The sequence below is a fragment of the Malurus melanocephalus genome, unplaced genomic scaffold, assembly GCF_030028575.1.
Source record: "Malurus melanocephalus ecotype Western Australia unplaced genomic scaffold, MMel_1.1 scaffold_35, whole genome shotgun sequence".
In the NCBI taxonomy this organism is placed as follows: domain Eukaryota; kingdom Metazoa; phylum Chordata; class Aves; order Passeriformes; family Maluridae; genus Malurus; species Malurus melanocephalus.
Genome location: NW_026623267.1, coordinates 1,808,750 through 1,836,499, shown reverse-complemented (window position 1 = coordinate 1,836,499; position 27,750 = coordinate 1,808,750). Strand labels below are relative to the sequence as shown.

Genomic DNA, 27,750 nt, shown 5'->3' with positions numbered 1-27,750 from the left:
TTCAGCTGCCATTCTACTTAAATGGTAGAAGTCAAATRGGAAAAATTAGGCAAGCAAAAAATCTCTTCTAAAAAGGTATTTTTCCTACAGCAATAGTATTTCAAAAGAAAAGCCGCAAAAAGACTCCCTAATTAATGAGAAAAAATAATCTGTTTCCTTTATCTCTTATATCTTGTATAACACTACCTTAGTTTTCCTTAGCATCTCCTCTCAGAAGTAATAAAAGTGGAATTGTTTAGTTTTCGCCTCCAAAATTATAGTTCTGTTAATATCAACAGTCCTAGCCACACTGACCTCCATTCTGCCAGTCCCACCTCTGCCTTCAGTTCTACTTTTTGCACATGAGAAGGAAGGATGAATAGTCTTTGGAGAAGGAAGACCTATGTAAATTTTGGGAACACCAATAAAATATTTATTAGGGAAGTATTTTTTCCTGCATGGTAATATAGCAATAAAATACCTCTATAAATAACTATTTGATGGAGGTTTGAAGCAGCCAAATTCTGTAACTCCTTTCTGGACTCATCACATGTTGCAACGTTTACTTGCTACACAAAACTAAGCTTTCTTCCATCAATAAAATTATTCAATCATGACAAATAAAGGAAATAAAATTTATGTCCTCTTAATACATCAGTGTTGCATTAGTCACTAAGTCTCCAGATAAGTCAGAAGTCTGCAGTCCCAATATTCAGCATAGTGGAAAACCAACAGAAGGGCCCTGTAGCTATGCTCACAATCTGTCCTCGCAAAACATCTGACAGCTGCAACACTAACAAAATTAACAGTGGATGAATTAGTACCAGACGCTAAACAGTTGCTATAGAAAGACTCATCCATTTCTTTTCTTCTTCTCCCCTTCTTCAACCTGGCTACCCCACCACTTGATAAAATTAACACTCAGTATCATTTTTTTCTTTTGTTATTTAATAAAAAAAGAGCACCACAAATGCCCTTTCATACACAAGATGATGAACTACACACCATGATCTCCTCAGACTTTTACAGAAGCAGTTTGCAGTTCAAAATGACTGTGTTCCAGTTCTTTTATTGCTTTTGAGCAGTGAATGTGTATCCACTTGCAGGTTTCAGGATCCCACTCAGGGACATGCCAGAGCTCCAGCTGAACACGGCAATGAGTCTCTGCTCCCTTTTCCATCCTACACTACCTGTACAATCTCCTTCATAAATTCTTTACTAAAGAAAGGTATGGTGATATACTGAACACTTGCACTGAGACAGCAAGATCTGTGAGGGGGAAAGAATGAATCTTTAAAAAAATAGAAAGAAAAATAAGTTGCAACTGGAGTCAGCAAACTTTTATGTAATGCATATAAACCCAAAACATTACTATTMGAAGGTCTCACTCATGTCCTTCTCTCCAGTAGTTAACTGACTTATCTGTCTCTGAAACACGAACATTTTGTTTCAGTGTAGTTCTTCCTGTTACACATTCATCCTGACATTTCTTTACAAAATTTGAGTCTGAACTTTGTTGAATAAAAAGAGTTCGTGCTAATGCAATGTGAAGACCACAAGTCATGCCTTGCCTCCAGGATTACTTTATTAACACGACCTTTTGGCAGCATTCAAGCACTTCAACAGAGAATGCTGCACTAACACAGACTTCTCCCTAGCTCAAACTCCTGAATCTTACCCTGCTCTCTCTTGCATTTCAACTTTGATGAAGAATAGAAAGCCAACTTAAAAAAAAAAAAAGAAAGAAAAAGGCTTTGTAAAAGTGGCATCACAGAATACTGCATTCATACTGTTAAAGCTAATAAATAGTAAATGCATTCAGTTTGCAAAGATAAAGATTTACCCTTCTCCTACTTTCACTTCTGATTTTTCTGAACACTGCTGAATTTTCTGAAACTCCCTCTTTCTTGCTTATGACATCAACAATTAGAAAACACTCAAAAGACCAAAACCTTCTGTCACACCTGTCCAGCCCCTTACTGCCCCTAAACACCTAACTTCTCACTAATAGGATATGGCTGGCACTTTTATTACTGATAGTAAAGCTACTAAGGGATTTGTATCTAAATTATGTTCTGCAAGGATAACGAAAGGAAGAAGTAGGGATGAAGGCAAGAGATGATAGGAGCTGGCAGATACACATTGAAGCAGCAAAAGGCTGCTGACCACATTAAAATGCTTCAATTTTACTGTTAAAAGTGTATGCATATTTTAACAGACAACAGAAGAACAACTAGATAGCTGAGATTTAATACTGACATCACTTGATGACTACACAAACACACAGAGGAGATACAAAATACCTGCCATTTTTAAAAATGCCATGCCATCTGAAGTGCACTGCACTGTGATTATTTCACAAGGAATTTGCTAAGGTGGGCTTCAAAACATGTTTTACATCTACTCTTCACTTTGATCCTTAATACTTACTGGGCAAAAAAACTACTATAGTTATTTAATCATTTCCCTTCCATTTCTCAGCCAAATTTRATTTTTACAATCATATTTGAGACAGCCTCGAAATATAAGGAAGGAGGAGTGAGAAAGCAATATCGTTTTCGTCCCTGTACATTTTTCTTCCAGGTAGATAATGCTAAGCAAAGAACACTGCTGTTTGACTCAAAAATGCTGTAAGTTCCCTTTATACACATTTCCTTTAACAGCTCAAAAGGATCAAAAGGAAGACAAGTACAATAGAAAAAAATAGAGTATTATGCTTCTGAAGTTGAATTTTGAGGAGAAAGAAAAGGTAATGACTTATTTCTTCAYAGAATTAAATTGTCCCTGGTCTAGTCTAAAAGCTTTTGTTTCTTTATACTGTATTTTAAATCCATTCTTACTCAGTAAGGTCATCCTGGAACACCATGGTAGGAGGCTGCAACTTTCCTCCTAACTCTCTTGCAGCAGAGTGCTTAAAGTTCCATGCAATAATACTGTAGCAAATAAATTATCACCCAGCTTTATTCTGCTATAAATATGAGATTCATATATAGCATTCCAGTCACTCTGCTTCCACAGATTCTGTTATTTGTAAGTCAATGTTCATGTATTTGTATCAACTTTTAAGTAGGTCTTGTACAGGTGTTTTAAAAAGCAAGATTGTTTGCATCATAATTGAAAGTACCTACAAAGCACCACTGTAAACATTTTCCACACCAAGAAACAGGAGTTTCTTTAGGGCTTGTAAGCTCTTTGCAATCTGGAGCCATATGCCATTTCAGTACTGCTTCAAGTCCTTACTTGTTAGACCCTTTTTAATTTTGAAATGATGCCAAGGTTAGACATCATCGCAGAAGTTCCCCRTTTAAAATCTTATTCTTTCTTACAAAATTCTCACATACATTCTGCAATATTAGCACAGATTTATGCTAATAAACAACAAAACCTGGAAGGTGGTCCTATTTTTTTCAGTTTTATCATGCCTTCTTCTGCCCCCTCACACTCATTTCACAGCCCACTGAATGTCCAAGGTTATGTATGGGGCCATATACTACAGGAAGAACAGGTACAACCCTGGCAAGCAACAGGGAGTTCTGCAACTTTAAAACRTGAAGAAGTTGTTTCCTAGACTGCCTGGTAAAATCGAACATCTTTAGAAAGGACAGTTGACATCACACACTTAGAAACACATCACTGGAAATTAAAATTTAAAAAATAAGTAAAAGATACTGACAATACATACTTTTGACAAAGCTGGCTGAACAGAACTTTGGGAGAAAGAGGACCTTTCCCAGCCTCCCTCATGCTGTGAAGGAACAAGAACATTGCTGAAGTCAAAGGTCCTGGGCTGGAAAGGTTTACCACCAAAGGATCCTTCAAAACAAAGGTAAATTATGCGTCAGATTTCAAAGTCAATGACACAAGACTTGCTTCAAGTTACTACACACGTGATAAAGAGCAATGTAACTTTCAGTCTTAAAAATTGTCTCAGTGGTCACAGACCACCAGCTCTCTGCAACGTGCTCCAAGGTTCATGTGCCCACAATGCTCCCCATTAACTGGCCTGGCTCTCAGTAAAACAGATTACAAGTGCCTGATAAACAATTGGAGAGGGTGTCTCATCCAGAAACCATATCCATACAAAACCTAAGCACTGTGGATACACACAAATATAAAGTATTTGTTTTATATCCACCATGAAAAGGTAGGAAAAGGCCCCTTACCAAGTAGGAAGCTGCACGTTTCTACATTACTATTAATTAGACTATTGCAGCACTCTAATTCTGCATTGACATAAAAAGATCAGAAAACATAGTCTTTGCTCCAAAGACCTTATTTACATTGTAAGCATTGTCATGAAACAAAAAATAAATCTTTCAACCTTATGGCTGTGCAAGTTACACACATCAAGCATAAGCCAACACCCCACTGGCTTTCCAAGCCTTCAGGCAAACCAAGCTCTAGACCTCTGCTATGGCTCAGGGTAACTTAGTGAAACATGTTCCTGCTCAGAACTGCCACCGGAGGAAATAAAGACAGTAATGCAGTGAATTTTTCGCCTGGAGAAACTATGAACATCACCTACAGCAACACAGTGAAATCTTTAATCATTTCAGAGGTACTTGAAACAGAATACCACTCCTCTACCCTCGCTGCCACCAGAAAGCTCACACCAAACAGCAGGAAGAAAAAGGAAAAAAACAACAAAAATGTCCTCTATAAACTGTTTGCTTCACTTAGCAGAGGTAAAGAGGTATTATCTTTATTGCTAACAATATAATGAAACCCTAAGTTTCTAAGACAACTTAGACCAGGACAGCAGAATATTCTTTGGATTACAGTCACAGGAGTCACTTTACCATATGCCTGCAATGAGCTTGAGAACAAGAAATTTGTTCCTTACTGAAATTTCACTTCTCTCATTTTAACCCCCCCAGCCTGTGAAGCATGTCATGAACTTCACAAGCCTTATCAATGAAGGGCTGGGATAGACTGGAATTAAATATTTCATGAACACTTTCTAGAGCCAAAACGACTATTTCTTGCATCATTTGTTTAGACTTAAGAAATTAAATGGCAAATAAAAATAAACTAGCCAGGTTTTCTTACGGTCAGGCATTATTTGATATTTCAATATCACAACATGTGAAAGCAAGTAGTTCTTCCTCCTCCTCCAGGGCTGAGTAATAATTTTTGCAAAATAAGTCAGTTCACAGGTAATATAAACCAGCTAAACAATTAAAATGCAAAAGAAATGGGAGAGTAACAGTGTGCTTTTAATGGAGATGTGATTCCCTGTCCTCCAACTTCTTCCCACATTTTTCCCAAATTTGTATTTCTCAGTGCATACTTACCAATTGAGAGTCTGAAGTATGACAGATTTTTAACTTTGTTCCTTTCTCCTTTATCTCATACATCAGTTCATTTAGTACGTGAGTCTGTGCCAAGTTCTTAAAGAAAGAAAAGAACCACAAGAAACATGCTGATCGTTCAATTACATGGTTTCTTTAGTTATATATTCTCGATTCAGGGRTCGACAAAACCAGATATATTCCATAATGTATAACTGAGGTTCAGATCTCACCACTAGAAAGAGCACGAAAAGAATCCCCGATCTATTTCTCAAATTGCATCTACTTCTTTTTCTGTAATTTCAAAATAGTTAACTAGTAACAACTTCATTATTTTTGTTGAACAACAAGATTCATTCATTTTATTTATTTTTGTTATGAGGATATTATTATCAGAAACCATTTGCCTCTTTTAAACTCTGCAGTCCCTCTTATGCCTCATGAAGCACAAAGGCTCTGGCACACTGAAAAGTATTACTTCTCTGAATTTAGGAGAGAAACCAACTCAACATTTCTCAGCTTTGCTTCTTTATTTTTGGTCAACTCTGACTGCAGATCCTTTAGGTTTCTACGATGCTGTAAATATGGACAGATAACAATTTTCAGTTTTACTGTCTGTTTGATAGGTTTTGTAATCAGCATCATAAACAGAGGGTAAAGTGTGCCAGTGCAGAACACCTTTGTAGCAGTTTTCTTTCATCTGTTCACTCCTGCCTGCAGACATAGAGATGTCTCTGCTCAGCTGACAAGCAACAGGATGGTGCAATATAAAATGCCCTAAGGCTGCTGCTTTTTTGGTGGATGCTGGATTAGTTGTACCCTAAATATCAACAGACATATATTAATACAGCTCATTCCCCTTACTCTAGTCAGAAAAAAMCCCATAATCATTAAAATACTTTTATAACTGCATCCATTTTAGGGGTTTAAAATCATCCCAAAGCAGAGTGCAGACATTTACATTAAGCACAAAGTACCACTATTCACATCACCAGCATGGTAAATACCCTGCATTAGTCATGACTGATAATGCTGAATTTCAAATAAAACCATAYGCTAGAGTACAACCCACACACAAATGTAGTGTGTAAAACACTTGGCATTTTCACTTGGATAATTACTATGCAACATGCTACTGACCCAGGAATTCTTTTTCATCCTAACGGGAAACACTCTTGGGATAGTAAGGAGTAAAAAGAATTTGAAAAGTATTTTCAAAAAGCAGAATGAAGACTCATAGCACTCAGAACCTTTTCAGAAGCCCACAGATTATACAGATTTAGTATTTCTGAAATCTCTTACAAGAAAGTGATATGATCTTTCCATCTTACCTGCATGACAGCATTAAAAAAGCAGGTATTTCCTAAATTATTTATTCCTTTAACTGGAACTGATGCAGTATTACCAGAGCTTTTTCCTTTCAGTATTTCACTTGTTTCACTGTTTTCTTCACGAAGTCGTATGATTTTTGAAGAACCTATAATTAAATGATAGATTAATATGACCACATAATTGCATAGTTTAATCAATTTAGTCCTTCCATGATTATGTTTATTAATTTTAACATATGTGGAAAGATACCTTGATAACATTCTAAGCTGCTGTATGCAGTCTCAAAGTAAATGAAAAACTGAAAAAACAGACATCATCAGATAAAGCCCTGGGGGGTAAAACAATGCCCTCAACAACTACACACATCCACCAAAACCTTCCACAATAATCATACTGTTTATTGACAGTAACTTCTACAATTACACAAGCAATACATAAAGAAAAATAAGATATTTTATTAACTGAGCTATATGTTCATTAGACACATCAGGAACACGATCCAAAGGCTGCTTTTTGATGCATTTGAATGGAGGTAGCCAAAAGTTACCACAGAATGCTGCAAGTCTTTATCAACTATAGTGTTCCATTCCAAGTGCCTTTTCAACAGCCCAACTGAACTCATTATCCCTACATTTGCTCCCCAGCTCACCTCCCTTTGTCACAGCCTGAGGAACTGCTAATGCAATCCACATACGTGCAATRCTAGTGTTTTAATTTCAAGTAACAAAAGAATTGGTAAAACTATGCTATAACATCCACATAATTCCCTGTTTCCCTTATTATTTAAATAGATGAAGGGCAGCAAAGTTAGACAGTCATTAACTTGTAGCCTAGAGGTAATGCAAAGACTTGAGATAACAATATTTAGCCTTGAATTCTACTAGCAACTTTCATATTGTCATGGTCGCAGGACTAAATGTGAACATTACTGACATCTGCAGTGTCTTAAATATTGATTAACAATGCACGTCAATGTAAACGAGTTATGGACTTAATAGATGCCAAGAACTGTGATGCTACAATCTCTGTCTTGACATATGAATTCATGTATTTGTTCTAATGAGTTTCACATTGAAATCTCATTAAAGTGTTCTTGAGAAATAACTAACAGACCTATTTACGTTAATGAAATTCTCATGCCAAAAGGTTCTTTTCTGTACACTCCTAAATACCTTCTTGCTTAGAAAATGAAAAAATATGATTAAATTAAAAAGCAGTCATTAAAATATCTATTGTATCTGGCAACAAGCTTCTGATGCAGTCTGCCTGCACCCTACAGTGCCATCGAGGTGCAACTATTCTTCCAAATAGTATCAGAGTTTTTCAAAACAGACTTAGAGGTGCTTTGCTGTTTAAAAACATATTTAAATATTCTTGTTAACAGTGCTTACAAAGCTTTAATTTACCCTCCTTTCCACTCAGGTGGAAAATTAAGACAGTACAAGGGCAAAGTAAAAGACCGACTTCTCCTCGAAAAAGCAGACGAACTGTTTTTGAATGTAGCAAGCTACAAATGAGCTGCTCATACCCTGAAACAGCCACTGTTTTATGCCTACATTAAGCAACACCTTTTAACTGGCATGCATAGAAGGGCCATGCTACAGGCATGGCTCAGGCTCGTCCACCTGCAGAGCTCCACAACAACCACAGCACAGGAATAGGAGCTCCAAGTATCCGCAACTCAAAGGCACTTTTCACCCTCAAAAGTTTAATATTGTAACTGGAGATGTTTTTCCCTCAGAGAAGTGGGCCATCCAGAGTAGTGCTGGGGAAAAGAGATGGTTAAAAAAAAAAAGGGGGGGAAAAAAAGCCAAAATTGTGGAAATAATTTGTGTATTAGTATACCACAGTTGTTGCATTTATCCATCGGCATTCAAAAACATCTGGGACAGCATCTTAAAGTAAACAATGTTCACAAGACCATCTGGACAAAACTGCAGGCAAAAATTAAAGCATAAGCATATGGAAAAGCAGATTTTTCTCTTCCCTTCAGCAGTACAGGATGACAAATGTCAAACCTAGATCTGTCCACGCTTCACTGTGCTATGCTTTGCAGCACCACCTGGCTCTCCTTGCACAGCCACCAAATATGGACAGCACTGCCACAGCGGACCATATCTGCAGGGCAAACTCAATAAAAGCATTTCACTTCATGGTTAAATGGCAGCTTCACACAAGTAGCAAGGTTCCATTTGCTGAACCTTACATATAAATTATTTAACGAAGGGAAAACAAAGCCAGAGCATCCAGCTTTGTGCTAAGAGCTGGATGAATACGCAATTACAAAACACAATAAATGAGAACCAGACATCCGATTGCTACAAAGCTGGAAAATTAGTCCAGGGATAAGGAAAAGTAGTAGTAAATCAGAAAAATGCCTGGATGTTTTTATCAAAGTTAGGAACCTCATTTCATTCAGAAGGTTTTAATTACTTCCTCTTGATTTTTTAATATTTCAAAACCACAATTTACATGACACTGTACTATTTTGTTTTTGTATCTGTGAAAAAGTCCTGACAGAAAAGTGCTGCTTCGCCATCACGAACATTATCTGCTGCCTTGCTTATAACACACAGATATTTTTAAGTACATATACAGAGCCAGAGGAGGAACAGCAGTTTTTAATTTAGCTCTGCTCAGTGTCCCCAGCTCAGTGATAAATGACAGACAGGCCTGAAGCTGAATGTTTACTTGACATGTGAAGAGTTGGTCAGTCTTAATAGAACATGCTGGTAATGACTGTGATAGCTAATACTTCTACAGATTGGGGCTGGAGGGTCTTTCTGCAAGATTAACCCAAGGCTACAAGCATGTTATTAATCAAAAGGCTAATATGTAATTTTTTAAAGTGAATTTGCACTGAACAACTGTTTCATGGACCCCTGTCGACTCAGTCTTGCAATCCTGTAATTTAATAGGCGTGCTTTTGGGTATGTGAAGTGATTTTAAAGCCAGTATAGGCACAAGGATCCCAGCAGAAGGATTCCATCAAAATGGCTGTCATCTGCTGCTGCCCACAAGGACCTTCAACTTCTGGCCAAATAGGAGAAAAGAARTAGTCCAAGCCATCCATCCACACGCAGTAATATCTGTTATAAAGGACCTTGTTAACATTAATGAGAGCGAGGTGGGTGAAAAGCACAGAAGTAGTTAAATTCAGACTGATTTCTTTCTTTAGCTCACTATTAGATCTTTTAGAGCGTTGACATGACCCCTAAGCTCTCTGCCTTTCTCAGGTAGTGTGGACATCAGCCTAGGCAGGCCTGTCTGTCCACAGCTGAGACAGAGTATCCTGCTGTGCCTGGGACTCACACACTCTGACCAYGCTCCTTGTCAGACTCTGTTTTGCTGCAGAGGTGGCCTTTTTAATCCAGCCAAACAAGGAAAACTCACCTAAGTTGTGCCTTGATCACCAAAACTTTCTTTTTTCCTTTGAYGAAGTGTATCTGGCTGCAGAGATGCCCTACTTGTGTACTTCACCAAGACCCGCTGCCCAGCTCTCCATCCAGATTATCACACCCTGCTGACCAACCCTCTGTAGGCACCAGGTCAGTGCCTCTGGTCCCACCATGACACCATAACACCTGCAGCTCTCAGACACTGCTTTTGTACACACACAGCTTTGACATTTGGCAAAGCTTCCTGACATCTCCCTGCTCTTCCCCATGCTGGAAACACACCCCTCCCACCAGAGCCCAGTCAAGGAGGACAGCAGAGGCTGCTCCTCTGCTACAGCTCTTGCCWGCACCTTTTCTTGCTGCTCTTTTCTTCAGCTTTCCTTGTGCCTKCCTGGCTCACCTGTGGTGCTGTCTCATCTCTCCAGAGGCAGGGAACACCACTTTGTCCCACAACTGCTCAGCACCAGCCCTATGGTAGGGACTGAGATTCCTATGCCCAACATTAGCACAGACAAAGATTCATTCCACAAAGCAGAGCCACTTAACTGGACCAGGTGTACAAACACACACRGAGCTAACAAATCCACTTGCAAAAAAAAACCAACTTATTGTGGATTCCCCAACAATTTGTTTTGCCAGTATTTCAAACATTTGCAGCACACATGGACTTCTGTACTGCCTTTGCTGAAACTGAGCTGTGTCTGGGGGTGCAGATGGTATGCAAGCAAGAAGATAAATGACATCGAATTTTTCTTTCAGCCAGGAGAGTTAGCACTTTTGCTCATCTTTTCAACTTGCAACTTTTTTTAATTAAAAGTAAGGGTTCCAGGAATACGCACTTTTATTCCAAGGTCAAACCTTTTCTATTGAATACAACTCTGGTACTTCAGCTGAAGGTCTTCACAGTAAAAGCAAGGTTAATAGATTGCCTTTCTTTTACCAAGCTCTCATCATGCTGTACTGTGAAATGCTACTAAATTGTCTGGCACTCCTTTTTTATCTGAAAAATTTATATTTTTTTTCAACACTAGGCAACAATGAGAAACTAACCCTTAGAAAAACAGCATGGTTTTCTCCTGAAATGATCACTAGCTTCACATTTTAAAAGACCAATTTCTCTTGCAGTGTTACAACCCTACTAAATCAAAGATTATAAACTGCAATTTTATTTCTCTGAGTCTTGCCACAATGTTATAAACTAGAAAAGACATCTGCACGTAAGAGCAACCTATTCAAGGACTGCTTTTGATCCTCTATGCTCAGATGACTTGTGTTAACACCTCACAAATAAATAAGTACATGGACAGGAAAAGGAAGAATCTGTGGATAAAAATGACAGAATGCCTAAAAAAAATTTCTCAATGATTCAGTTTTCATTCCTTTGCAAGGAACTTAGTAACAAGTAAGCAAATTTGAAAGAAAATTTACTACCAATAACAGAAATGTCTTTTTGTTGAAGTATATTTCAGATTTGGAGAATCAAGATATTCTGTTTTATTTTGCTAGTTAATTTTAAGTAGATGAAATGGTCTTCTATGATTCCAAACTACATGTAGTAAAAATCACTTAAGAAAGAAGAGCATTCTTTTTCAATATGATCCTTTGCCAACTGCTAATATCCACAGTGGAATGCAAATCTGAGAAGTTATTTATCACACTGTCTGTTTTTCTATACAAGACAACAACTCTCACTTGTACTGTAAAATTATATATATATTTATTCATCAGTTATATCCACCAAAATAAAAATCAAGTTTCTAACTTTCATTTACTGGCAAATCCAGGCAGCCAAACTTACTAGCAAAATGTCATTCCTCTGCTTGCCCCTCCCAACAATAAATTTAACTACAAAATTTGAGAATATATCTTCTTTTTCCCCATTCTATTGCCACACAAACCAATTTAATTAACTGCTCTATAAAAAGCATGCAATTTTATGTTTCCACTGACATATAATTTGGCTTTTGTAAAGGAAAATACACATAAGATTCACTTTTAAGTCTGCAAAACAATTTGTTTTCTCCAGTAAATGAGCAGACACACAGATTGCAATGTCTCAGCATGGTTCCTGTGTACTACATGTGCATTATGTCCATGTGAAGCTCACAAGTGTGCCACACGGACAATACTGCACCTGCCTTTCTGTGGAAATCATCATGGCCTGCTAACCTTTTCCACAAAACAAATTTCTGGGTGGTACACCCTAGAAAGCAATCTTGCTTTTTTCTTCCAGCTTGTGCCCAACATGACCTCTTAACCAAACAGACTCCGCTAAAAAAAAAAGGGAAAAAAAAAAGAAAAGAGCAGGCATTGCTGGGTACAACAAACCATAGGATCAGATGTGAAAATCACACAGCTGCAAGCATTCTTTTGGGAACCCAGCACTGGGATTTATCTCAATCGCTTAATGTAATTACAAAAGTCAGTCATGTAGTAGTAATGTAATTTGCACATTTTTACAGCTGAAGTGAAGTTGAATCTGTATGAGAGGCTGAGTGAAAAGCAGGGATCCTGCTGCCACACTATTCCACCACATTAGTACCAAATGACAAGCATTTTGCTTTTGTTTATTTTCCAAGATGCATTAATTAGGAAATCTATATAACCCTCTCTCACATGTTTCAAACGATTATTTTATCTTTAAATGAATCCTGCACTTTTGAGACCTGAAAAAGAATCCTMGCAGTCCTCGTTTGCTACTTGTATCCATGTTCATACTGCATTTCCACACAATGCTATTTGAATTTTAACATTGCACCATGCCAACCAGTTGTTACAACAGAAAGAAATCCAGACCTTAAGATGAATTGTTGTTACAGTGCCATATTCTGCTATGAGAACTGTTTTCACTTTGACTTTTTGAGAAAGAAATGGAAAAGCAATGGGGAAAAGAGCACAAGACTGATTTTCAAGTGAGAAATATGAATTTAATTAATTGTCAGTTTTACACTACTTGTTTCTCACAAGTTATTTTTCACTTTTTAAAAATCAGCTTATGTTTTTAAGGGGTGAACATAAAAAATAAATTTTAAATAATAATAATAATTTTAAATAATAAAACATTTAAATTTTAAATAATAATTTAAAGAATGACAGTTACAATGAAAACATCAATGGGGCATGAAATAAAATGCTACCAAAAAAAGAAAATTAAACCAACACAAAAGCTGAGTTAATTTTCACAGTTATACAACGTGTCCTTTGTGCTCTGGACAACAGCGTGAATTACATTTCAATTTCAGATTTTTTCTTCCAGAATCCCTAAAGGTAGTCTARTATAAGGAAAAAAAAAAMCAACCTTAAATAGATTTCTGTAGGGAAAGTTCCAATTCTGCCATTTCTCAAAATGAACCATGAGTGCCAGTTCTGGTCAGGAGTTCCCTGCCATGCACACYAGTCATTTATGAACACACGGCTGTTTTCCAGCCTCTTCCAGTGAGRAGCCAGCCCAAAGCAACAAACTGTCCCAGGCAAAGAGCTTTTCCATCTTTTCCTTGCCACTTTCCTTGAGGAAAACCCAGCAAATCATCTCTGGGACAATGTTCCCAGAGCTTTCAGAACACAATCCAAACCACCCAACACAGACACAGTGGAGAGGGTCACAGACTTCCACGTTTAAAATATCCCTGGAAGTACACACACATACACACACACACACACACACACACACACACACTTTATGCATGAATCCAAGCCTGCACTTGAACCTCAATCCTTTCCCAGCACGGAGCAGGAGCTGTGACTGCCCTGCAAGAGAAGCCCTGGCACGCTCAGACCTCTGACTGCCAAGGCAAGCACCCTGCAAACCTATGTCTAARTCCTAAGCAAAAATAAATACCATTTTGGTTCCAGTTACAGCAGAGTTTCCAGTTAGATCAGCAAACACTTAGTTGGAATAATGCATTTTCAAAACAGAGTACCAAAATTAAACACAAATGCATACACAGCAGAAGCATATGCTGCCCTGCTCTGCTATAAATACATTCACTTTTCCTGAGTTAATCTGGAATTTTAGTTGCTTAATTTAAGACATTTCGCAGAAAACGTCTAAACTTCATACTCTGAAAGTTTTTKATGTTTTGAAGTTTCACTAATTTAGAATCTAAACCATGATGCACAAAGCTGTCTTGCTCATAAAGTGTTATCCAGCAGCACAATAATGGAATAAAATTGTTTTCATTACATTAACTAAAAAAAAAAAACAAACAGCATTTTCATCTGCAAGAAAGCGGCAAAACCATGTTTAAAAAATTTATTACACATAAATTTGAGACTAAAGCTATGAACAAAAATGGAATCACATGCTGTATTTTCTCTGCACTACGAAAAAAAGATGAAAAAGGTAGCAAATTATCAATTTATTAAAATTGAATAATTTAACATACAACCTGTAACTAGATCAAAATMTTGTATTTCTAAGTAGCCCTTTACTTTTATTTTTCAAAAAATATATAACACTTCTTAAAACCAGCACAATTTATGCACATGCAGCTAGAAAAATAGTGCAACTGAGTCAGGCAACYCTTCTCCCTTCTTACTTCACACCAGTTGATTATCTCTGCTAAAAGATGTACCMAATAATTTTARAAGTTTACTCAAGCTGGTTTTWGAGAAGCAAATSTAGAATTAAATGCACTTTCTACATCRCAAGCCAGAAATGCTGCCAAGTGTGTTACAGCAGGGATGAATAACATTAACATTATCAAGAGTAGAGAGCTGAGGGCCACACACACAAAGTTCTATCGACTAATATATATATTGAGAAAGTATATTAGGTTCCTAATACATAAAAATAATGTAATACTATCTTCTTTTAATAGAAATGAACACTCTATCAATTAAAACCAAATAGCAAAAATGGACATTACATCYAACAACAGAGTACTAGGAAATCTACTTAAACAAATCTAAACTGTGGAGAACAAATTTAAATCAGAAAAATTAAAGCTGCGATACATCCATAACAAGAAAATTAAATTAATTTATATGTGAATGTATAACATATGCTTCAATATATTTTTATGCATTAATTTATATGGCCTTATCTTATTTAAGGTAACAACTCCACTATGGTAAACTTCCTTTGCTAAAGATAAAATCCAGAAAAACTGTCCTATTGTGTCCAAAGTATTTTTTAAATGTAATCATACCGTAGAAAAAATAGTGACATTATGTTTTGACAGGCATTACACCTCCAAGTAGCTTTGCAATTATAAATTACATAATGGTTACATTGTACATGATTTTTCAATTGTATTTTTAACATGACTTGAAATGTGAAACACTTATTTTTAGAGACAGTACATTATGTGTGTCTCCAGATAAAATTATTTGTGCAAACTTACTTGGTTCAGCCCTGGCACCATGTTTTTGAAGGAAATCAACTATCTGAGCCAGAACCTTTTTGTTGCAATGTGTTGACAGCTCTTCATCACATTCATAACACCTAAACAAAAGAAGAAACAAAGTGGAATTCAGGGCTATCTACWTGCACATCCCAGCTCTAGCAAAACTCCCAAACAACCTTACACAAATTACTTAAGCTCTCAGTTTCAATTTTTCACACTAAAAAATGGAATAGAATTTAATTTCTTCACCTCRTATATGCTCGTATATAGATCACTGCCAATTCACTGTGGTCCTTACRGATTTAAATAATTTCAGAGAATGCAAACATATTTTGTCTCCAGAAAGCCAGCCTTTCCTCTACACAAAGTATTCACTTCATCTGTCAGAATCATTCTTTATCATGAGAAGACACTGCTTTCAGTTATGTGAAGTCCTTAGATACAAACACACACAAACACCTGCACACTGATTCTTACCATATGATCCAAGTGCTGAGGTTGATAACGATGCAATGAGGTTCTGTACGTGCAGTTTGGAAGTGTTTCAGAGAATGCTGGCCTTCCGAATTCTTGCTGCATCCCTAAAAATGGAAACATCAACCCAGTAAGGGGGGAAAAAAAGGGAAGGAGGAAAAGACTATATTCTAATTACAGAAGGCTACAGAACTACAAAAAAATACAAAAACTTCACTTTTCAAAATTAGACAAGAAGCTATTCTGCCCTATTCATTTAGCATTCTTAAGGATTGAGAAGATTTAACATTCTCATCTTTTCTACTTGGAAAAATCAGTTAAAAATAAAGAGATTTATTAAGTTTGTTTAAACTGAAGAGATAATTCCTAGATTTTGAACAACTATTGAATAAATATCAATAGAYCAAAAATTCTAATTATACCATTCACAAAAGCAAGAATGCTCTAGCAGTTCTGAATGAAACAACAACATAGCATATTTGGTCCAGAATATCAAGGAAGCGTAAGTAACCCCCACTGCTCAAAAATGTCCAATGCATTCCAGAATGCAAATTAAAAGAGTACATGAAATGCTTTGTACTACAAAACTACTCAGAACACACCATTTATGTAYAGCAATTTTAAGTGAAAATATTTGCAATTGTTCAAATAAGAACAGAGTGGGACTTAGATTCAGATTGGTCTCTGAATGAGGCATGAGTTTAAGCATGACGAAGCACACAGAATTAACATTCTTTAAAAGCCCTCCTTAACTAAAATTTTTCAAACAAGATATGTGAGTTGTCCTCAGATCTAGTTAATTATCTTCAGAACTCTGTGAAGAACATGTTTTTTTGCAAAATCAAATCTGTTCATATTATATTTGTAGGAGCTTGCTTCAATAGTAAAACCTACCAAAAGTAGCTTTCTCCCGTAAAACCTGCTGAAAATCCAAGAAACTTGTAAAATCCTTTGTTCAGACAACTATTGGCTGAACTGAGCCTGAAACTGCCTATAAAATGAATTTTCCTGAAGGCTTTACTTCACCCTCACGGCAGAGACCTGTGCAAGCCCTTGGGGTCAGGAGCTGCCATTTTAAACTCTGAGGCCATGATTTGACATTATAACTAATGGCTAACTTTAGCCAATCTAATGGCTATCTGCCACAGGAGCAGCATTCTCACTCCAGCATAGTCCCTTCTCCCTGGTTTCAGTCAAATCTAGCAGTTGAGTGTCCATAGTACAAGCTCATTCATCAATATACATGKTTGGTTTCTCATTCATTCCTATTTGTGGGAACTTCTGCCAGAGGAGCCAACAGATGCATTCTGCAGCCACACAGTTCCCAAAGCCAATTCTCTGTAAGTGGCAAGAGCATGCAGATAAGAACAGAGAAAAGGCAGGACCATCATTTACTAATGTGACGCCAAACCGTGCCGTGACACGTAAAGCTAACCCTAAACACTGCCAAAAATGTGACAAGAACGTAAAGTCACATCCCCATTCCTGAGGAAGCTGAAGCATAGACTGTCACAACTAAGCACTTCTGYCACACCCCTCCACTGGAGGTAATGAGATGCCAAACACACAAGGACACAACAGTATCCTTTACAAACTCCACCTCTGTAAACTGAGCACGTGTGCTTACCTGAGAGCCACATTTGAGACACAGCCAGATGTCCGAAGGTGCCACGGGCTCACCATCGCTCATGCGCCTCTCCTTCAGACATTCCGCRCATATCGACCACACGCTCTGAGCCACCGCTCTCTTCACATGATGCACGTCCACTGCTTGGCTCACGTGCTGGCAGGTTAAGCCTACAGGAAATAACACATACTCACCTTTATTCATTAAAAAGAATAGCTATGGAAGAGAACATGCGTACACTGAAAGAGCATAATCTTCAACAAATTCAGCATTAGSAAAAAAAAAGCAGCAAAGAACTGAAGTAGGAAAGATCAGCCAGCTGCTCCCCACATACTGAATTTTATGAAGGAATCTCTTTCAGTCTTTMCGTAATGGAAATTCTTTTCAAGTCAATAAATGCCACCTCTTAAAACCAGATAAACTACTTTGTACAAAAGTACAAGGATTATTTTTGTACAAAACTAATTTCCCCAGTTTTTGACAGTAAAAGAATACATAAATCTATTTTTGCACAGTACAACACATGCTGTTGACCTCTTTTTAACCCATAAAGATCTTCAAATACGCCTGAATCCCTACTACAACTGCTCATTCTGAACCTGAATATCAACCATTCTTCTCTGTCATATTTTTTGCACAAATTCCACTATATCAYGGAATAAGCTATGCTTGAAGTATCCTCTGAAGGCCATCTTGTCCAAACTCTCATTTAAAGCAGTGCCAAACACTAATTTAGATCTGTTTGTTCAAGGCTTTGTTCAGCTGGGTGTTTAATATCGTCAAGGACTGAGGTTTCTGTCTGACCACCCTCAGAGTGAAAATAAAATAAATTGCCTCACACCTAGTCAAATTTTCCACACCTTAACTTTGGTCTGTTGCCTTTAGTCCTCTCACTGTGGACCTCCTGTGGTCCTCCCTCACTGTGGAAGAATCTGGTTCTGCCTTCCCTGTAGCTACCATCAGGCAGTCAATGAAAGAAATTATTTTTTTTATCTCCTTTGGCTAAACAAACATACTCCTTTCAGCCAATCTTCCCGTACCATGTTCTCAATCTCCTGAAAAACATGGAGGGGGTAAACCACTGGCCTCACTCTGCCAAGTCAGTCTTTCTTGTAAGAGGGAGCCCACAACTGGACAAAGTACTCCCAATGAAGTGGCACAAGTCCTGAAAAGATGGAAAGAATCACCCACCCACCCTGCACTCTCATTAATGAAGTCCTGCCYACAGTAGGCACAAGCAGCACAATTTGGTTTTATTCAGTGTGTGCATTAGGACCGCCAGGACCTTTTTTGCAAAGCTGCTTTCAAGCCCTTAATTCCCACCCTGTAACTGCATGTGGGTGTTTTCAGGTGCCAAACTCTCCACTTGCCTTTGTTGAACTCTCAGAAGTTTCTRCCAGCCCATTTTTCTCCAGCCAGCCTAAATCAGTCAGAATGGCAGCTCCACCCTCCTGCACATCAACTGCTCTCCTCAATTTGTTGCCAKGAAGAGATGGCAGAGCATAACCTCACAACGACATTTACCAGTTCTCTCAGCACCTTCAGATATATCCCATCTGACCCCGTGGACTTATGTACATCCAGTTTGTTTAACAGYTCTCAATCTTCTATTCTGGATGATGTTTATATTCCAGAATCTGCCATTAAGCTCAGGACCAGGGAGGATCGGGTGCAGAACTTAAGTGTGAAGACAGAAGYAAAGGTAGAATTGAGTTCCTCCACCTTTTCCCACATCCTGTGTCYCTAGGATCTCTGCCCCCTCCCACAGCAGGTTGGCACTCACCTTAGTCTTCATTTTACTGTCACTGTACCCATACAGGCTCATCTTACTTTTCACACCCCTCATCAGATCTGACTCTAACTGAAGCTGCTTTACCTAATCCCTAATCCCTAATCCCTAATCCTGCACACTCCAGACCTCTGCAAGGGCAGCCCAAACCTGCCTCTTCCCTCTCTGCCCTTCCTTTTTCCTTCTGAGCTCATGGAAGCTCCCTGTTCAGCCAAGGGGCCTCCTGCCATGTGTGCTTGACCTTACACAGAGAGGAAAGGACCTGCTTTGAAGAGGTTGTCATTGAAGAGCAACCAACTCTCCAGCCCTTCAGGGCAGTCATGTAGCGTAACAACTGATCACATAATAAACACTTGAATGGGGACATTTCTGTTATAAATTCAAGCAAGTATTTCATGGTACCAATGATTTGTGGTTTTCATCAGTCAACATGCAAGTTTATCAGCCCTGAACCCCAGGACAAACATCACCTAATGTAGCTACCTGAAATATCATCTGAAGAGTCCTCATCCTGCGGCCTGTTGGGCCTTTTGCTTCTCTTYGGCTTCTCAGGGTTGGTTCTTGATGGATCTTTCACCCGCATCTGTTGCTTACTAGGAAAGACAAACAGAGGTCGCTTTATTGTTATTGCTAGTGAAATGTTTCATCAAATGAGGCGAGTTTGAACTCTAAAAGCACARGATCAAATCATGCATTSSAACCTAAGRAACACAGTTTYAGGCCTGGTCTAATGTCAGCTACTRTGTAACAAGGAGTATGAATGTGTCAGGAAGGAAGCCTTAGGAATGTTGCAAGATCAGTTATACTACCAGACATCATGAATCGTATCGGGAGAAAAAGGGGACACATGCACACACTTCTATGCAGTGGTGTTAAATATTTGAGATACCAAGATTTTCTTTTTTTTGTTATTGCAAAGTAAATTATTACAGAGCTACAACCATAATATATCAGAAAAACTTCATCAAAACAAATTCTCTACTTAACATATATTCCTTATGAAAGGTTTCAGTCATCATTTACCCTTGGCACATTCTCTAGAAGTTTTTGAGTGATTTCAAACACTTTAAGAATACCAAAAAGTCTTCCAAATCTGATTAAAGTGTTCAATCATATGAGGGATGACAGATTGGACGCAAGCTGACCTCTCTATTAAACATTGGAGAATCTGTAAAGATGAAACCTCTTATAGGACATTTATCAAGGAGTCTTAGGATGAAGAGAATTAAAGCATACATATTTGCCACTAAGCTTTAAAAAAATGCTCAGAGATTCTAGCACAGTCATTTAATCAAAATCCAAATGTGAATTCACTGAAGGAGTGTAGTTGTGCATCATACCAACAAACAGCTGCTGGGGCTTGATTTACGGGTTGTCTTTTAAGAGTGTGGTTCATAAAAACAGATTTTCGTTTTCACATACAAAGCATATGAATGTAAAACAGTCCCATTCATACAGTRCAAACACGTGAGCCATTCTGTTTAGAAATAAAATCACATCTTGCTGCGTACCACAGCAAGTAATGTCACCTAAGCCACCAGGAGCAAAGATTTACAACTGTGCAATCGCATTTAGAAACCTCTAAAATGCCCTACATTTGGGAACAGTAAATGGTATATTCTTACTACAGATCAATTAGTTAAGTTTGCCAAAGTTTAGYAAGTTTGTCTACTTAAGCTATTTTAATCTTTTCTGCATTTAGACGTTTGTACTACTGAAACTCTGACAGACACAGCAATCAACCAGTATATTGAATTCAATATTCCCTCTCCTTCCTTATCCATTAAGGCAATCAGCAGACAGTCATCAATATTGATATTAGAGCACCACCACCACTGGCATCTGAAGAGCCTTCCCCGAGGCAAAACAGGCAATCTGTACCTCAGAGCTCCTATTCCAGATTCCCACAAATACGGACAGACATCCCTGCACCTGCCACACATAACTATTAGTGCTGGAGGTTTTCTGCATGAACCTACCCATTAGAGATTTGCTTTGGTCAAATTTTTGTAGAATATGAAATCTTTACTCTCTGCTTCCTTGCATGAACAGCTTCATGTTTYCTCAAGCCTTCAAAATACAACACATTTTTTGCAAAAGGCTACATTTGCATAGAAATTAGCTTAATACTATATTAAATACCATGATGTTCTTAATTTACAGATTTCAAWTTTTTCTATACTTATGGTTACTGAGTTGAGACATGAAGGTGAACAGTGCAACTGAATTCAGCTTTGCTGATTTCAAGGGTTCACAATTACTTTGCATACAGTAAAAAAGATCTAAATATTCCAGCACTTGACTATATATTTTCAACAGATGTTAGCATGCCTAATGTGCATCAACAGCCATGCAACCTGGCATCCCTAGAACATGAGGAGGTTCAAACAACTTCAACTGTGTCTTTCTGACTTGGCAGCTTATCATATGTACCCAAAAGTTTCATGTGTTCACCCAACACCACTTGTCGCACTGGCACTTAACTGAGCGTAAGATTCATCAAGACATTCATCAAACAGTAAGGCCAATACAGCTRCTGTAAGAAAACCCAAGATTTTACACTAAATTATGTAAAGAGTCAATAGCAAAGACAGCAAAAATATCCTCCCTAAAGGAACATGGTTGTGTTTAGGTGATTCAACATTGATATAAACAATCTATGAGTTCATTTCAGCGTAACAATTTTGATCTCTTTGGACAGATTACGTAAGACTGTCCAAACCACAGACTTCACCCCAATGAACATCATGTTCRTATCAGTACATTTAGAGAGCTCAAATAAATAATCATGGGCTCAACCAGATGAAATACAAGCAAGTCTTTACCACCTGTGAAATCCAATGGCCCACAGCACAGGTGATACAACCTGGATCAGGGCACAGAAGCCCACTGCTGGACCCATATCCTAGGGACACGGGGGAAAAACAGTATCAGCTGATACCCACAATGATTGAAAACACGGCACTTCAAGCCCAGCATAACCAACATGGCTTAGGAATGAACACTGGCACAAGAAGCTGCATTCACACTGCACAGCTCGGACACTTTTCAGTCTCCTTTCACTAAGCGCAGGCGAGGAAAGACAACACGGACCATTAGGTTAATTACTTTCCATGGACACACATACAGACGGACATCCATCAGACAATGTTTACTGACCTGTGAGCTCTTGGAAAAGMCAGAGCATATCAAGGACTTAGACAAGCCAGGGTTTGTGCCTGATTTTGAAAAGCACAGAARTGTGATGGAAAGGTAAGAGCAATGAGCTACTGCACACGATCTACGAAGCAAGTAGCAAGTATATACGGAGTAGTGTCTGCCCTTTACGAGTACATTTAGTGTCAGAAAACATTACAAATAAAAGATCCCATTTAACARAAACATGATTGACATCAACCAACATAATTTCGAAATCAAAATGTTTATGCCAGGAATGTGATTATTATATTTAATTAGATTAAACGAGGAAGAAACTTAAGATGCTTCAGAAACAACTTCTCAGAAATATTTCCATTTATGGGAAATAAAAGATTTGAGATTTTATTGGAATGAAAATCCTGAACAAACATAGACACAAGAAAGTATAAAATACAGCYAAGATAAAAACAAATTAGATGCTCTATAGCATATTGCTGGCCACAGACACAAGCYGTTCAGAACAAGCAGGCAAAAGAGAAAAGAACAATTTAGACAAAATTAACCTGAAGATTAAAAATACTGAAGATTAAAAACCATGGTAGTATTCCCATGACTTCACTCTTTCCAACCAATTTTCATATTTTTTTAATATGTCCARTAAGTAGTTTGTGTCTACAGCCACCTATTATGGAATATCCTAAAGGGGACAGACTCTCCTCCTTTCCCTATGCWAAAAGAAGTCACCATGAATCCTTGCTTGAAGCTTTGTTTTGTGATGGAAGAATAKATKTGGTTAAGTTCTTCATTTTGTACATACAAAATCAAGTAATGGGGTACATCATATTTGACTAATGAATCTGACAAATAAAAAGACACTGATTTTTGTAGCAGAAAAAGCTGAGTTCAGAGGGTATGTTAGCTCTACCCTCATCTCTACTTAGCACACAGTAAAAATTTTCAGTAGAAGTAACACAAATTTGTTGGGAAAAATCAAAAAATACAAAAAGTTAGATTAGAAAAACCTAAACCCTTTCCTTTTAAAAAATAATTTYATACAAAACTAAGAACTAGTTCTTGCCAAACCTTTTCAGATTCTTTGAGCTCAGTACACAAGAGTTTGAAGTGTAATCATCACYATCATTAGCTATTCTCAACTGACTTTTTACTTCTTAAAAGACTCCTAATGCCAGTCTTCTTACAAAAAGTTGATTAAGATCAAAACCTCCTCACTCAACTGYTCATTTCCACCATTCTAGAAAGAACAAACCACTTCAAAAGCAGCAGAATGATCTGCCTATCTAATTTTAAAAGCTACAGATTTGACAGAGTGCCAAAAATCAATGTGSTGAATTTGTTAAGTTAAAACTATGGTATGCCCAGACTATTTTAAATTTAAAATATACTTGAAATAGTCTATATTTAATAGCATGAATATTCCTATATTTACAAATTGGCCTTCTTCGTAAAGTATATATTTAGATACTTAGAAGAGTCGAATGTAGTTCCTAAAATAAACAGCTGCTATTTTAAAATAAAAATTTACATTGCACAGTAATTCAGTAAAGCTAAGACCAATAAAAGTTACAAGGCTAGTATGAACTAAAAACCACTTTTCCTTGGGAAATCTAAACAAACCAACCAACCAGGTCATTCCTCTTCACATCAYCTTTATGTAAGAGAGCTGGAGACGCAAACTGTCTCCACTATCTCCACTGTCCAAAACCTTTACCCATCTTATCATCTTGCATGTCTTACTTGGAAGCTGAGTCCCTCCTCCTAGAATGTCAACAGTTCACTTACTAAATGCTGAAATGTGTCACCTTGGAGAGTTTTCCCATGCTGTACYTTCGCCATGATGTTTATAAGAAACACAAACCAGACCACCAGCATGTTAGAGAAATAACCTGCTGCACTGATTAATACCATTTCACTGCTTCCATCTGCCTAGATCCACTTTCCCTGTCCTCTTATAATTGGGGTGCAAGCTCTTTCAGACAAGTGCCACATTTCTGTTCTCATCTSAGTAATACCTATTGCAGTATTCTTCTGACTCTTGATTACCTAGGAGGATTACAGTTGCATTACTYGAATGCAAACAAGATAAAAATTATGCAAAACCCACCAGCTTATCTAAGCATACTTACCCTATGAAATGTAGSCAAATGAGTCTACAGATAATCTCCAGGTATTATTTTGGATGTGGGTAATGCTCTCCCAGCAGGACTGTCCATTAACTGTGAAACCAGTATTGTCAATTATTTCATCAGTGAGCACCTGAATTCAAAGAAGTTGGTGCAAATACATTTACCTGAATCCCTCAATTCAGCTGAGGTATCCCAAATTCCAGCTGTCTCACCACTTGTTGTCAAACTTTCAARTCAGAATTTTATTATTTTATGTTGCTAATGCAAAGAAAAATCTGTGTCACACTTGAAGGGCAGGATAACTGAATATTGAGAAAAAATTAGGACTTCCATGTGACTGAAAAAAACTGTTCAGCTGTCAACAGCAGCCTTGAACCAAAGGGGTAAAGGAGCACCACAGAAGTGCAGATTAAGTCCACAGGCACTTCAAAACACATCTATSAAAGGTCCTTATGGACATCCACATAACTGAGAGCAGGAAGAAATGCCTTGTATGGATCAGTAATGCCAGATCCTCCACATAACTGCTACATGTTTTGATGTAAGCTGCAAGTTGATTTATTTTGGACGTCTGTTCCGAGCATTACCTGTGGCATTTTGGCTTGCTCGCCACTAGACCAAGTGTCACACAATCAAAACAGGCACCACATCCATCACRGTCAGCAGCCAGGCAGTGTCACCCATCAGTGGGCCAGGAGGCTCAGCGCTCTGACAGCCACCGAAACCTTTGCAGAAAACAAGCCGCCGCTGCCTGCGAGAGCAGTAAAAGGACCAGAATTGCTGACTGGTAGTGGCAGCAAAGCTTCTTCCCCTGGAAAATGTCATCTGAAATTCTAAAAGCGTCATCTCCAAGATTCCCTCGCCCAAAGGCACATCACACATCCTACACCGTCACTTGAGCTCAAACRCCAATCCTGACGTTATATTACAGTCCTAAAAGGGTGAGACACTGATGTACTTTCTGAACGAGGAGTGAGACAGAGGCTTTGGACTGCTAGATACAATTTTCCAAGTGACAKTAAAAATCTCATAGCATCTCTCACTTCCATTAATCCACTTTATCCRGCTGCCCATGCTAAACATGTTCTATCAAATTTCATGTTTGTATCCTGCACARTCACCCTCAGATTCCTTTCTGAAACCACTTGCCACAGAAAAATTACTTCTAAGGATGAACAGAAGGCAGATGTGTCCAGAAACAAGAATGAAAATACTCTGTAGCTGGCTTTATAACTAGAGTATATTAAAGCATTGAGTGGGTAAAAAGAGTAGCATTTTGATTACGTATTTTTGCTACTATCTTATAGCAAATGTCTTATGGACAATTTCAGAAATACCTGTCAATATCCAGCCTCATAAAGCAAATTGCAACTTTCGTTTATGTTCTCTATCCTACATTAAATGTTAGGGGTTTTTTTCGTAACATATGAAGAGGGAAAAACATCTGGGTAGATGCATTTGGGGTCCACCATAGGTCTTCCCGGAAAATCCATCCTTTGAAAAGCAAACCACCTAAGTACTATGAAAAGAGCCATAGCTTGTAACAATGATGTTGGCTTGCAACTGAAAACTTTGTATGTGAAAAGGCAGTCAGATGACAGACTGTGCACTCCCATGATACAAACTCCAACGTTACCGTGCTTTCACCACAGAAAATCTGAAGGCTTAAGAACTGAAACAGCTGGAGAGTAAATAGTGAACTCATAGTACCTTGCCAGGATAACCATGTGGTCAAAAAAAGCAGTCCAAGATGTYGTAACAGAAAATAAAGGGCAATATGAACAAAGAATGAACTTCAGAGAAATGCTAATTCTATGAATTCAAGGAAATAAAAAATGAACTGTGGTTGTAGCATGTGTGTGATACAGAAGGTTGAAACCCACACAAGACAATACTTTAAGCTAAGACTTCTGYWGTRCCTCTGCCTAAAGGGCTGAGTTGGAGAAGATAAAGGAAGACAATGGTTGCACATAACCTGCCATCTACTCTGGCAGGGTGTTGTGGGAGCTGGTTAATCAGTGAGGGCAAAACAGATAAAACAGTAAATTGCTACTATTTTGAGCTCTTGGAAAGTCTAAGTCCTGCCACCAAGAACAAAAAAATTCATTCCATTTTCTTCCTTCACACAGACTGCCCCAGTTTGCTTTGATGACATGTCTGAAGTGGAACAACTTGTCCTCGATCTACAATTGATACTCAAAACAGAATCCTTGAGACACTAGCTGCAGTTCTGTGAAGCTCACAGAAATAAAGCTACAGAGCACCAGTTCTTCAATATTTCATGAAGAAATCTGACAAAATATTTACAAATGTAGTAAACACCAGAACAATTTCACAAAGGCATAYTTTGCTTCAATCTTGAACATGCTCATGCCATTACTATGCTTCTGTTCAAAAAGTTAGAAAAATGAGAGCAAAGAGAATCCTTTAAATACAACTCTGCTCTATATACTTGTATGTGAGGATTATTTAATGGAATTGGGAAATACTTGTARTTAAAGATGATATGCAATTAGAATACAGCTACACCTGCACATCTGATTCTGTGCTCTTGATGTCTTCATTCTACTGCACCTATGTTTAATATGCTGCCACCCATATCCTGTTTAATAGCGCAAGTAGCAACATACCCATAGCAAGGGCAGGACAAAGTTCTGAAGTAAAGGACATGACAGCAAAAGAAAGAAAGAAAAAAAAAAACAGGAATCAAATCAGAGAATCCCAATAATAACTCATATAAAACGTGGAGAGATGCAGCTACGGGTCTAGAATACCACGTCTCGGATTAAGAGAGGACCGGCACGGAGCTGTCATCTAATCCCCGGGCACTCGGAGCGGCAGAGCGGAGGCCGCGGCAGCTGCAGGCCGGCACACGCAGCGCGGAGCCGGGAGTGCACCCAGCCCCGTGCCCTGCGCCAAGGGACCGGGTCGCGCGTTCAACCCGGCCCCGGGCGCTGCTCCCGACCGCCCTCGATCTGTAACACACCGAGAGACGCGCTGCGGCTCACGGAGGCGGCCCGGCGCTGCCGCTCTCATGTCTCGGCAGGGCTGACCCGCTCCACACCGACAGCGGGCGGTCGCCACCGACAGCTCGTCCCCGGCGACCCAACACGAGCCGCACTGGGCCACCAGCCCGGCGCCCGGCGGGGGAAGCGCCGGACAGCGCTGTCGCGGGCGCCGCCGGCAGCGGGGAGGGGCGGCCCGCTCGGCCGAGACACGGCGGGGCAGAG

The 27,750-nt window shown here is 38.5% G+C and overlaps 1 protein-coding gene across 8 annotated transcripts in view; it reads right to left on the bottom strand.

Annotated features, from left to right (window-relative positions):
- The window catches only part of USP45 (ubiquitin specific peptidase 45), a 50,064-nt gene that overhangs the window by 22,000 nt on the left and 314 nt on the right, over window positions 1-27,750 (bottom strand). For 7 of the 8 annotated variants that reach the window (XM_057364090.1, XM_057364092.1, XM_057364094.1 and 4 more), the window contains exons 2-8: window positions 19,722-19,831; window positions 17,450-17,619; window positions 15,826-15,929; window positions 15,346-15,446; window positions 6,602-6,747; window positions 5,274-5,369; window positions 3,662-3,792 (exon numbers count right to left, since the gene is read on the bottom strand). In XM_057364090.1, the coding sequence (XP_057220073.1) occupies window positions 3,662-3,792; window positions 5,274-5,369; window positions 6,602-6,747; window positions 15,346-15,446; window positions 15,826-15,929; window positions 17,450-17,619; window positions 19,722-19,821 (848 nt within the window). In that variant the 5' untranslated portion in view covers window positions 19,822-19,831. Of the gene's footprint in view, window positions 1-3,661; window positions 3,793-5,273; window positions 5,370-6,601; window positions 6,748-15,345; window positions 15,447-15,825; window positions 15,930-17,449; window positions 17,620-19,721; window positions 19,832-21,217; window positions 22,647-27,750 lie in introns of those variants that run through there. The other variant, XM_057364091.1, reaches the window with a different exon arrangement.